At 42.0% G+C, this 12,614-nt stretch overlaps 1 protein-coding gene across 1 annotated transcript in view; it reads right to left on the reverse strand.

The window, feature by feature from the left end:
• Window positions 1–443: 443 nt before the first annotated feature.
• The window catches only part of STK17A (serine/threonine kinase 17a), a 31,866-nt gene continuing 19,695 nt past the window's right edge, over window positions 444–12,614 (reverse strand). The window contains exons 5-9 of the mRNA XM_015424959.1: window positions 9,010–9,154; window positions 5,120–5,246; window positions 4,735–4,783; window positions 4,459–4,635; window positions 444–2,174 (exon numbers count right to left, since the gene is read on the reverse strand). Coding sequence (XP_015280445.1) covers window positions 1,847–2,174; window positions 4,459–4,635; window positions 4,735–4,783; window positions 5,120–5,246; window positions 9,010–9,154 — 826 coding nt within the window. The 3' untranslated portion in view covers window positions 444–1,846. The remainder of the gene's footprint in view (window positions 2,175–4,458; window positions 4,636–4,734; window positions 4,784–5,119; window positions 5,247–9,009; window positions 9,155–12,614) is intronic.

A 12,614-nucleotide genomic window follows, 5' to 3' on the forward strand; every position in this document is an offset into this window, starting at 1 on the left:
ATAACATTGAAAACACTGACCTCTTTAATAACGTGTCATCATAAACCATGTTATAGCATATTGTTGCCAAAATTATTTACATTTAAACAAGATTCTTGAAAATGTTGTATCTGTCTATAAGTATACATATGACATTTTTTAATGCTGTAGACTGTCTTAAATAGAAAGCCCATACTCTATATTTGGGGGGAACTTTCACTCATTCCAGAAGTGAAAAAGTTTCCACAAATTTCCCAGTTTTCACTGGAAAATTAAAAATGTCCTCAGACTTTTTCATGCTATACATTTGGAACGAGTGGGATGCTTTTTAGGACATGGTTATTCTCATTCAAAAAAGAGAAAAAAATCCACAGGAATTTTTTTTAGTGTTCTCCCAAATTTCCCATTTGTTCCAACAGAAAACCTGCAAAAAATGGTAATAACAACCCTAACAGGACCCCCCCCCCTTTTCCTAGGCCTTCGCATCTCTAGACTGCACAATAAATTGTTTAGAAGTCCAGTGCAACTTCTACTGAAACCAAAGACAAATAGCTAATATGAATAAAAGGAATGTTGCAGTGTGCACTCTGAAAGGCAGTAAATATCCATTTGATCTCCATAAGCTATACAGTCTTTGTGCCCTTTATAGCTTGATTGTGTGTGGGGGGAGGGGAGGCATTTGTTTGACTCTTCCTATAAGAATATAAAGAGGTAATGCTGCAAGAGAACCACTGGGAAAATGTACATAACGGAAGCAAAAAATCAGTTTCCAGCACCAGAAACAGCAACAACAAGACACAAATGAAGAAGCCAGTTTAGAAGGAGAAAGTCAAGAGCACAATGCCACGAGGAAAAAGAGACAAGTAACGGCCACTAATTAGAAAAGCTGGATGCAGCAGAAGGCAGCAGATTTCACATGATGGAAACTGAAACACAAGTGCGTGAGATTGCCCTGGTGCCTGGAAGAAAGCAAGCTGGCCATGAAGAAGTGGGAACAAGGCCGCCACCACTCCACTGTGGCCACCTTGGTCCTCTCCTGGATGGCTGCCGTGGTGGTGATTTCGCTCTCTCTTCCCTGTGGTAAGCTTGCTCTTCTCATAGGTTGGGATGAGTGTAGAAGCTGCAGAGAAGTGAGTGTTGGAAAGGCCCTTTCGAAACACAGGGGGTATGCCACTTTGGAGAACAGTGCTTGGAAGAGCTTCAGATACCTTTCAAGCCACTGGGTGAATGTCTCTGGCCTCACACAAATATTCTAAAACAGCCCCCTCCCAATGACTTACACACACAGTTGCTTAGTGCTTTAGAAGGAACCTGTTTAAGGCAGAACATCATTGTACCATGAAGAAATCCATAACCCAATGAGGAAAGAAGGAAGCACCATGCAAAATCATTTAGGGTAAAACAGCAAAGGTTTCCACACAAGCGTTATTTCGTCTAAATAGTGCTACATGGCTTGAACAACCAAGTGAAAGCAGAATCAGATCACACATTTCAGAGTTACACCTCCAGGGAGAAGAAGAAGCTACAGGCAAGTTTTGCCCAAATATTAGTCTCTCTTGGTATTCTGATGCACGCAGTAAGCCTGCAATCATGAAGACCAACAAATTAAACAGCAGCTATACAAAAGCTTTAAACATACCAACAAAAATCAGAAACATTGCCTTAAGCTCTCACATCCATAGGATACCTCTCATATACTTACTTCCATTAAAATTAAAGAGGTTGGCACAGTTTTCTAGTTGGCTTTTAATATTTTCCTCCTGTATCTAGAAGGACATACGCACATGGCTATACATAAAATGTGGGAGGCAAAGGACCAGTCTCCCAAATTAGTTTCAGAGTCTCAAGGGGAGAAGCAAGTCACAACTCAGTAAATAAACTCTCCGGGCAATTCTTGCAACAATGGTTCCTCAAACTTAAACCTCTTGGAAATGGCTTTTTGTTCAACAATGTTGTCTTTTTCTGATTGCCTACATTGTCCCAGGGTATATGAAGCCACTACAATCAGCTCTTCTGTCACGACTGATTCTTCTGTTTTTTCTCCGTCTACAGAAAGTTCAGAAGTGGAATCTTCCTCGTTTACAGTAAGAGCGTCTGCTGCTTCTTCTATGTTCTTACTCCAGCACAGAGTCTCAGGAATATCAGTTTGTGCTAGCCATGAATGTAACAAGCATTCTTCCGCAGTTGCCCTTTCCCTAGACAAAACAGAAACCATTGGCTCAAGGAATACAAGAATAAAAATGCATTTCAGAATCAGTTTCCCACTGCAAAAAACTTCCCACACTTATCACATTGAGGACAACGTATAGGATGTGCGTGCACAGAAAGGCAAGCTGTATAAGCACACTAGCATCAGCCGACCTTGCCATTACCATGTTTTACACTTTCCCTATAACAACTCAATCATCATTGCAAAGTCTGTGCATGCAGCGGGCCCTGGTCCCATGACACCATCCTTGAGACTTGGAAAAACCATGACATCTGCATGGCAGCAGCCAGTCATTTTGACAGCCACTCCACTGCAAGTCACCAAGAATGTTTTTGCAGTAATGTGAAGACAATCCATACGGTTAGCGGCCGCACACGAACTGTACTCAGGTGCCATTTTACCTCTTGGACAGCCACTCCACTGCAAGTCACTGCAAGTTTTTGCAGTAATGTGAAGACAATCCACACGGTTAGCAGCTGCACATGAACTGTACTCAGGTGCCATTTTACCTCTTGCAAGTATTTCAGGCAACTGGGCTCTTCGCTCAGATGGCTCCCTGCACACTCCTCCTCCTACCCTATTTAAATATTTCAGTTAATATAAACCCGGTCAAGATTAATTCCTGGATTTGACAGGAGAGATGGGCTATTTCCCCCCTCTACCACAATTCACTTATAAGGGCAGGGGCTGATAATAAATTGGGACATACTGAATATGAATACACAAAAAGATTCTAGAGTTTGCAAAAAGTTCAAATGGGGCCATAGCTCAGTGGCAGAGCATTGGTTTTGCATGCAGAAGGTTCCAGCATCTCCAGTTAACATGATAATGTACAAGGTGATTCAAGAGACCTGAGACAGCTGCTCGCAGTCAGAAGACAGTTGATACACTTAGTATAAGACTGTTTCTTGTGCTCAAATACACCCTCCTCAAAGTAGTAAAACACTGTTAAAGAAGGAAGCAGGACTGCTAGTATCAAGCCAAAAGCATTAAAGTAGCTACAGCCTATGAGCCAGTTTCTGGTTTATTCTTAAGAACTATGTACGATTCTTGCTAAGTCCACTACTGATGCCAAGTCATGACACAAAGGTGACCATGCTGCTCACAATACCTGTTGAAGGACAATTTACCTTTTGTGCTGGAGCCCAATGGCTTGGCTGGTAGAGCAGCAGCTGGTGGGCATGCACGTGGCTTTGTAAAGGGCGTAAGAGTGAAAAAGAACCCAGGATCTCAAGTGGGCTGTTGAAGTAGCCATGGGTCTCCTATGGCTGGCGCAATGATGGGCCTAACCTTTTGAGCACTTTGTTGTTGTTGTTCAGTCGCACAGTCAAGTCCGACTCTGCGACCCCATAGACCACATCACGCCAGGCCCTCCTGTCTTCTGTCATCCTCTGGATTTGAGTACTGATTATTCAAGTGGCCAGTACAGCACAACTAGGTGACCGTTTCCTTTGCTAGCCCTGTTCAGAATGCTACTTTTACTACTGCTGCAGTAGCAGCAACACTGACATTACTAGAGAAAAAGATTAACTAATCAAAACTGGCTTCTTTACGAGGAAGCAAATGGTCATTTTTAGGCTGAGGACATCATGGATTCATAGACAGGGAACAGTATAGCATTGTTTCATGTTTAAAATGTAAAGTGTGCTGCAATGGTTCATTCAACAATGTAAAAAAATCCTTGGCCCTTAAAATACAAATAAAAATTAGGACCGTAGCACAGGGGTATAAAACAGTATACAGCCTTACTGTCAGGAATACACAAGTACACACCGCTGTGTGCACTCGGTACAATGCTTAACTGAAGATAAGGGTAATATTAACAACCGCAGCTCAAAATTTTGGCTAGCGTGGTTTTAAGGCAATGAAGCAGAACATTAAAGTAGAACTTACTCAGGTCTTTTAACCAGAAGAGCTTTGATGAAATCCACAGCAGATTCTGATACATTTTTAGGCTGAGGACATCATGGATTCATAGACAGGGAACAGTATAGCATTGTTTCATGTTTAAAATGTAAAGTGTGCTGCAATGGTTCATTCAACAATGTAAAAAAATCCTTGGCCCTTAAAATACAAATAAAAATTAGGACCGTAGCACAGGGGTATAAAACAGTATACAGCCTTACTGTCAGGAATACACAAGTACACACCGCTGTGTGCACTCGGTACAATGCTTAACTGAAGATAAGGGTAATATTAACGACCGCAGCTCAAAATTTTGGCTAGCGTGGTTTTAAGGCAATGAAGCAGAACATTAAAGTAGAACTTACTCAGGTCTTTTAACCAGAAGAGCTTTGATGAAATCCACAGCAGATTCTGATATGAGGTCAAAATCTTCAGAGAAGTTTACGTTCATCTGAGATATATTTAAGAATGTCTCCTGTTTATTATTTCCCAAGAAAGGAGAGACTCCTGTTAGCATGACATAGGCTAGTACTCCAATGCTCCTAAATTGAAAACAGAAAATAAAGTCATGAGACCTGAGATGGGGGAGGATACAGTCCATTTTTTAAATAACAGTTCAGTAAAAAAAGAACTTTCCTTACCACATGTCTGTGGCAGTGCTAATTGGGTCATAGCTCAGGACTTCTGGAGCTGGAGCAGAAAGGATTTAGTTATTATGTTTTCTTCAAACAGTGTAAACATACCAGTGTATACAGAAACATCCTGGTGCTTCCACAGCTTTTGCTAATGAGGGTACCAGCAGTTTGTGATCAACGTAGTGTGCATTCATTGGAACCAGTTTTTTCTTGCACTGAGTCTCAGCTTCTCTGAATTATTTCCACAGTGCAAAAACTAAATCTCCGAAGGCAACCTATGTTAGATCTAAGACTTTGACAAATATTTCTTTACTGAGTGACACAACCATGTTTCTTATGCTCCACGTACATTGTGGCCCAAGCATAACAATAACTTATGCCAAGAACTTACCCACATATTCAGGTGTCCCCATAATTTCTCTTAGTTCTTCACTGTTGTTCATTACTCTGGAGAGACCAAAGTCAACTATCCTAACATCTCCCAAGGGTGAATTGCTGGTAAGCAGAATGTTCTGGGGCTAAAAATAAAGAAATGGAAATACTGTCATTGTGACAATAGTCTGCCTAGGAAAGCTGCACACATGCTCTCATTACTTGGAGTCCTTCCAGAGCAGACTTAGAAATCTTTTTAACACCAAAACATGAAAGGACACAAAGCCTCTAAAGGAGTGTTCAGGACATTTCTGTCCAGTACTTATTCAGATCAATATGGAGCTTTAAATCTATACCTACATTAACTATCATAAAGAAACAGAACACTTTCAAATGAAATTTTGTGCTCTGGATGGGTGTGTGTTAAAAGATATTCTAGTTATGTCACCATACTCTAAAATATATGCTAAATATATACTATATAGTAAAATGTATGCCTGTGAGCACTATGCAATTATTAACATCACCAATTACAGCCAAATTTATTGTTTGGAGTTTAGTAAGTCCACTGGAGACAGTTTAATGACTTTCTACATAAACAGTATTAGACTGGCCGCATTTAAGTCCAAAGTTTAAATCCAGATCTGGATAAAAATAATAGAGATATACTGAATAGGTTTAATCAGTATAGGAAAACACTGCTTAATGACAGGATAGACTAGTTGCCTCCATGAGGTTCGTGTACCCAGTGTCATCATCTGTTTTGTAATCTCATTGAGGAACTTAATTTATGAAGTATCCTTTGTATATAAATCATCATATATAAAACCACCATTGCTAAAAAGTTGACGAAGTTCATTTCAACAGCTCTGTTCCAGCTCAGCTTTTCATGAAACTCTCCCTGCTTCATTTAACTGAAATGGTATACCCACAATACTCCTAGGCCAAAACATAACAGGTTTATACCCAATGTCTCAACTGATACAGTGAAAATCACCATACAATCACACCTACAGTGGCTACCAATAAAATAGCTACTACATCTCCCCCACCTCCTGCCATACCAGCTGCAACAAATCAATGAAACTAAATGGAAGGTCTGGGCAGAAAGCACTCTCAAACAGGCAAGGGTAGGCATCCAGTAAGATGATGCAGGGAGAGAGTTCCAACACGGCAAGGTCAATGCCCTCTTCATTCTTTGAGAGTGGAAACACACAAAGAAGAGCCTCTGCAGGTTATCTCCCTCACAAGGGACAAATCAGTCTTTAGGTACTGTGCCCCCAAACCATTTACAGCTGTAAAGGTCATAGCTAGCTCTCTGAATTGTGCTCAAGCGTGCGGAGGCAGCCAATGTAGCTGTTTCTTTACTGGCAAAACATGTTCTTGACAGCTAGTGCCAGTCAATGAAGCTGCTTCACGTTGCTTGCAAACAAAAGCAACCCCAAATTAACAGTCTTATGCAATTCCCTACTAACTCAGGACCTCATTAGATGCCTTCTCAGAACCTTCTTGGTGTTTCCTTCATTCTTTTACCCTATGGGCTCTGTGAAGAAATGCATTTTTTCCTGGGAGGTTTGAAATGAGCAAAACCTCCACTCTGTGTTTTAATAGTTTTTTTCCTCTTCTAGGCAGAGAATGGGCAGGAGAGGAAGATGTCAGTGCAATTGCTTTCTAGACTTCCCTCAGTCCACCTGCATACAAATGCTAATACGTCTAGACAATGGGATGGTCAAGTTTCCCCCCTTCTCCCCCTTTAGAAGAAGAAGAGAAGAGAAGAGATTGGATTTATACCCCGCCCTTCACAACCCAAAGGTGTCTCAGAGCGGCTTACAAACTCCTTTCCCTTCCCCTCCCCACAACAGACACCCTGTGGGGTAGGTGGGGCTGAGAGAGCTCTGGCAGAAATGGTTCTTTTTCAAGAACAGCTCTTATCAGAACTATGGCTTGCCCAAGGTCATCCAGCCAGGTGCAATTGGAGGAGTGGGGAATCAAACTCTGTTCTCCCAGATTAGAGTCCACACACTTAACCACTACAGCAAACTGGCTCTCCACTACAGCAAACTGGCTTTAAAGCAGGGAACAGAGATTTGGAGAAATTAAATGCTAGAGGGACACCAGGAAGGAAATGTCTAGAATTTTCAGGAAACGCTTCTCTGACCTGGCCTCACCTGGTTGAAGGGTGGGGAAAGGAAGAAGATAAAACTCCTGGGAGCCAGGTGGAAACTCTCTTTCTTTGGGTGCTGAGTCCATGGGAGCACACAGACCTTTCTGCTGGGAAGGTAGCCATTGACCATGTGCTGGCCTAAAAAGCTGGAGGGATCTTCAATGGTAACTCTATAGGGATCCGTAACTTCCTATGCCAGAGGAGCCGGTCCTATATTTTAACATCTGATAGGGCATGTATAGGGAAAGGGACAGAGGATTTGTTTTACCCATTTCTTTTGGAATCCTTTGCTCAATCTGGTGCTGTGCTTAAAGTATGCTTGTAAACATTTTCTTTTTAATAAATACTTTATAACGTTTGATGCTCATAGCAGTACTCTGTACCACATAGACCTCCACAGACTTGGACATGCTATTTTAAATGGAGTGCCAGGGGGAAGTTTGCAAGTGGCTATTCCTCCAGGGGCGCACAAAGCAGTAAACTGTCCCCATGGTGATCAGGTGCTGGGCTGTGGGAGACACAGAGGCAAGGCCTCAGAACTTGGAAGGGAAGCTGGAACCCTCCCAGCGGGGTCAGGTGGCAGTGCTTACTGGAGAGAGAGAGAGAGAGAGAGAGAGGGAGAGAGAGAGAGAGAGAGAGAGAGAGGGAGAGAATCCTCTCCAGGTGTTAGGAAAACCTTGGAAGGCAGGGTGGAATAGGGCCTGCAGGCCAGAGCAGGCCCCTGCCTCCACAGGCTCCTTCACCCTGTAACACCGTTCTTATATGTGCCCTGCACCGTTTCTTTCCCCTAGCTTCTATTGATCCACACCACTTCCATCTCCTACCTGAAGTAACTACGCTTGTTATAGACTAAGTTATAGACTAACCCTAACCCACATTCCCATCCAATAATTTCAGAGGTTAGTGAATTATACTTATGAATATCATGAGCTTTGCCTTCTGCATATGAAGTCCAGTACTGAGTTCCTCACTCCTGTTTGTGTCCATGGTCTGTATCTTCCTACAAGAACCTCACCTTAAAAGTACCATCTAGTATAAAAACTAGAAATTAAAGACCATCTTAAACCAGGAACAATAACTGAGCTGAAATATCAAGGGAGGAATAGTGCTTGCAGTAGAGACTGGGAGAGCAGCAAGTTGGCTCAATTAAGTGACAGTCTGATACAGGTGAACAAACATGAAGATGCCTTACATTTCAGATAGTTGGTCTATCACCTCAGTGCTGTCTACTCTGGTAGCATCTTGTCAAGGTATCAGGTAGAGGTCTGCCATATCACTTACTGCCTGATCCTTTTAGCTGGAGCTGCTGGGGACACAGGCTGGATAGATGCTGCATTTGGTGGTGGTGGAAAGCGCCCTCAAGTTGCAGCTGACTTACAATGGCTTTGTAGGGTTTTCAAGGCAAGACATGGTGGTTTGCAAACGTCTGTCTCTACATAGCAACTCTGGACTTCCTTGGTGGTCTGCCATCCAGGGACTAACCAAGGCCAACCCCGCTTAGCTTCTAGATTGAGCTAGTTTGGGCCATCCAGGTCAGGGGGAAGTTCCATTTAGGAATGTGGACACATGCGTCTCAAATAGACAAAACTGCCCATTCTATAATAAGCCCACTGTACAACTAAGCACAGAAAAAGGAAAGTTTGAAAAGATTCAAGTGCATTTTTCAGGTTGAGTATGTTACAAATAGAAAGAACTAGAAGTTTAGTTCTCAATACTGCATTAGTTCCATGGAGTCACAATCTTACCTTCAAGTCAAGATGAACTACATTATTATGGTGCAAAAAAGAAACCCCTTCCAAGATCTGCTTCATGAGACGCTTAACATCTTTCTCTTTGAAGGCATCTTCTCTCTCAGCTACACACTGGTCAAAGATTTCCCCTCCAGCAGCACTAAGGAAGAGGATTGTTTTAGTTTAACAATTAGTGTTAAGAAGTTATGTCGTAGGTCAGTAGTAATTCAGTGTCAGGCAAAGATGCTGAAAGCCCACAACATAGAGACCAAAATTTGTATATCATTGGCCTGCTCAGCAAAGTTTGAAGCCTTCTTCCAGCATAAAGAGCCTTCCTTTGACAGAAGTGGTTCTTCTGCTAGAGAAAGAACTACTTTCACTGGAAAGAAAGCTTCACATTTTGTTGAATGGAGTGATAAGATAGTGGGTTTTTTGTGGTGCAGTGGTAGGATATAGGCCAGGGATTCTTCTATTAAGGCAATATTTACAAAGACCGAACACTGTTTCCCAGTTCCATAATCCGAGTCTTAGTGTCCTGTTTATTGGATGTCTCATGCTGTCTGATCAAAGTGCTTTTATATTTTGCAGTCTGCCTTGAGTCTCAGAAAGGAAAGCAGGCTATAAATGTATAGATAAATACTCTCTTGACTTTAACATATCAAGAGGATACAAGTGGTAAAGATACATGCAGCTCACCTTCAAAATGAGAATTCTCCTCTGGACACAAACACTGCATCTTGAACATAAGCTGGTTAAAACCCACTGTGGCCCCGGTCACACGGAGTATTAGGCAAGCTAGAGAGACGGAAGATAGGTGGATTTTCCGGGCGCGATCTCACCGCCACATCTGGGAAGCGTACAGCTCCCGTGGCCCACCCGAGGCTTCCCGCCGAAGATGCGGGATAAAAAACTAGTACCTCGGAGGTACTAGTTTCCGGAAACTGCGGGGCAAGGGCGGGCATCTGATTGCGTTCCCGGTGGTAGTTCCAGCGTCCACCCATGTCCCCTCGCACAAAGGTTTTTTTCCCCCCAAGTCTCCACGGATGCGCACAAGCACCCAATGGTATGTATAAGATTGCAGCTAAGACTGTTTAACAAGGGATAACACTGACTAATAATGCTTCTTGATACCAAGGGTAAAGATTGAGGCTAAACTAAAACACTCAAATGAAGAAGTTGCCTGGAATTCAGCAGTGCTTTCCTCTATGGGTCACAAGGCTTTGAGCAGTTTCACATAAAAAGAACATGGCAAACCTGGTATGTTCACTAAACAACAGCATCTTAGTGCATCTTTTCACCGTGAGTCCACGTAAGTGCTCTTATTTGTTAGAGCACATCTAGCAGTACGAGTATCACTGATGTTCTAAATTCTAAGCGCATGTAACCCTACAGGCCAAGCAGCACTGAGGTGAGAATGAGCTGTGTGAGCTTTTTTTTTTTTTTTTTGGGGGGGGGGTTCCAAGCTTTTATAAGTTAAAAGCAAAATAGACTCTGACAACAGGAAAGCAGTTTTTTTCCAATTTGACTATTCCATAATATTGGGGAGGACTACACAACAAACTTAATAAGCAATTTATGTGAACAGTCATGTCACTTCATGCTTGCTGCATCATCGCCCTGCGTCATTAAGTACTTCATATTAAAGTAAAAAAGCTATGTATACCTAGATCTGATGCTACAGAATATTTAATTCTGTTACTACTTGGGTTATTGCTCAGTGGAACCATATCTGATTTGTTTTGAACATGAACTGCATACCAAAGATCACTCTCTTATTTGCTATGTTTTCTTTTCTCCTTTTTTTTACAAGCATAATGAAAGAAGAGTAGTTTTTTATACCCTGCTTTTCTTTATCTTAAGGAGTCTCAAAGCCATTTACAATCACCTTCCCTTCCTCTCCCCACAACAGGCACCTAGTGAGGTAGCTGAGGCTGAGAGAGCTCTAAGAGAACTATGACTGGCCCGAGGTCACCTGGCAGGCTTCATGTGGAGGAGTGGGGAATCAAACCCAGTTCTCCAGATTAGACTCCACCACTCTTAACCACTACACCACACTGGCTCTAATAAAGAATCTCCCATTTTACCCTCATCCTAACCCAAATCCTTCCCCAAGGGTTAATGAAAAATAGCATTTCTTCCACATAGAAGTGCAAGTTGCAGAGTTGGACATTTATCTTCATGCGTTAGTCTGATTATAATTAAGTAGTATTTTTGTAACCCTATTGGAGGGCACATTCTGCTATGTACTATGTATTTCAGTATCTTCTCAACAGTATTCTTACAAGTGTCTAAACTTAGAAGTACTCAGTATTTCGCACATTCTGCTATGTACTATGTATTTCAATATCTTCTCAACAGTATTCTTACAAGTGTCTAAACTTAGAAGTTCTCAGTATTTCGCAGATCTTTATGGATGCTTGAATAAGTATATTTACACAAAATATACTTAAGGCAAATACAAAAAACAAGCATCACAACTGGAAGTGTCAAAGTAACGATCACTCTCTAACCCTTCTGGCCTAAAGCATCCCAGTTTGCTTCTTGGCTGTTAGTTTTCAAAAATGTATAGTTCAGAATAATTATTTCTCCATCCTAATAATATTTTCATCTTTCACTGAGATGCATTATATGATAAAGGATCAATTTGCATTCTTCTGTGGAAGCTTATATGATAGAGAAAGGATCAATTTGCATTCTTCTGTGGAAGCATTCAGAAGGAGGAACAGGGTTGGGGGGGAAATCTTTTATGAATAATGCCAAGCATTTTTCCTGTTGTGGAGGTTGTTTTCCAAAATCTGAGGCTTTCTCTCCCTCAAAATCAACACTGTAGGCTGCCAAGGACTTGAAACTATGTATCCCAGCTCTGGTCACTGCCTGCATTCAGGATGAACAACTGGAGTCCAACCCTTTCAACAAATCCAGACCAGCTTGTTGTGCATGACCAACCAGTGCTGGATTTTAAAAGGCAGAACAGAAAGACCTCCCAGTCAATGTTCCCTCTAAGCTGTGGAGTCTTGTGAGCAAAAATTCTACTTTGTGAGCTCCTGGCATTAAAGTTGTGAGCGAGCAACTTGGCTACTGCATAAATTAGTTTGCTCCGGAGCCCTCCTTCCTGAGCGAAGGCAAAAATGTGTGAGCTGGAGGCTAAGAAACTGTGAGCTTGCTCACACTAACTCAGCTTAGAGGGAACACTGCTCCCAGTGACAACTACCCAATTCCAGAATTTAACACACTTTCTAGACACTACCAACTGCAGAAATCGATAAAGTTATTACAAATATTTGCCCTACTTTTCCAATGTTCATGACCACTGATAAGCAGGTGGTAGCATTGGCCAGCTGTGGCCTTTCTTGGGCAAAAAAAGAAAAAGGAAGAAATTTTGCTAATGCTGCATGCCCTGGTAACAGATGAATTAGACTACTGTAATATGCTCTATGTGGGGCTGCCCTTGAAGAGGCTCTGGAAGCTACAGAATATTGTGGGCAGAATACAAAACTGGAATGGCTCGTAAGAATCACATCACTCCAATCTTATTCCATCTACACTGGCTCCTAAATTGCCTCCAGGCCTATTTAAGGTGCAGGTGTTGATCTTTGAAGCCTGATATTGCTTGGGGCCAA

The sequence above is a fragment of the Gekko japonicus genome, unplaced genomic scaffold, assembly GCF_001447785.1.
Source record: "Gekko japonicus isolate JY-2015 unplaced genomic scaffold, Gekko_japonicus_V1.1 scaffold1918, whole genome shotgun sequence".
NCBI lineage: Eukaryota > Metazoa > Chordata > Lepidosauria > Squamata > Gekkonidae > Gekko > Gekko japonicus.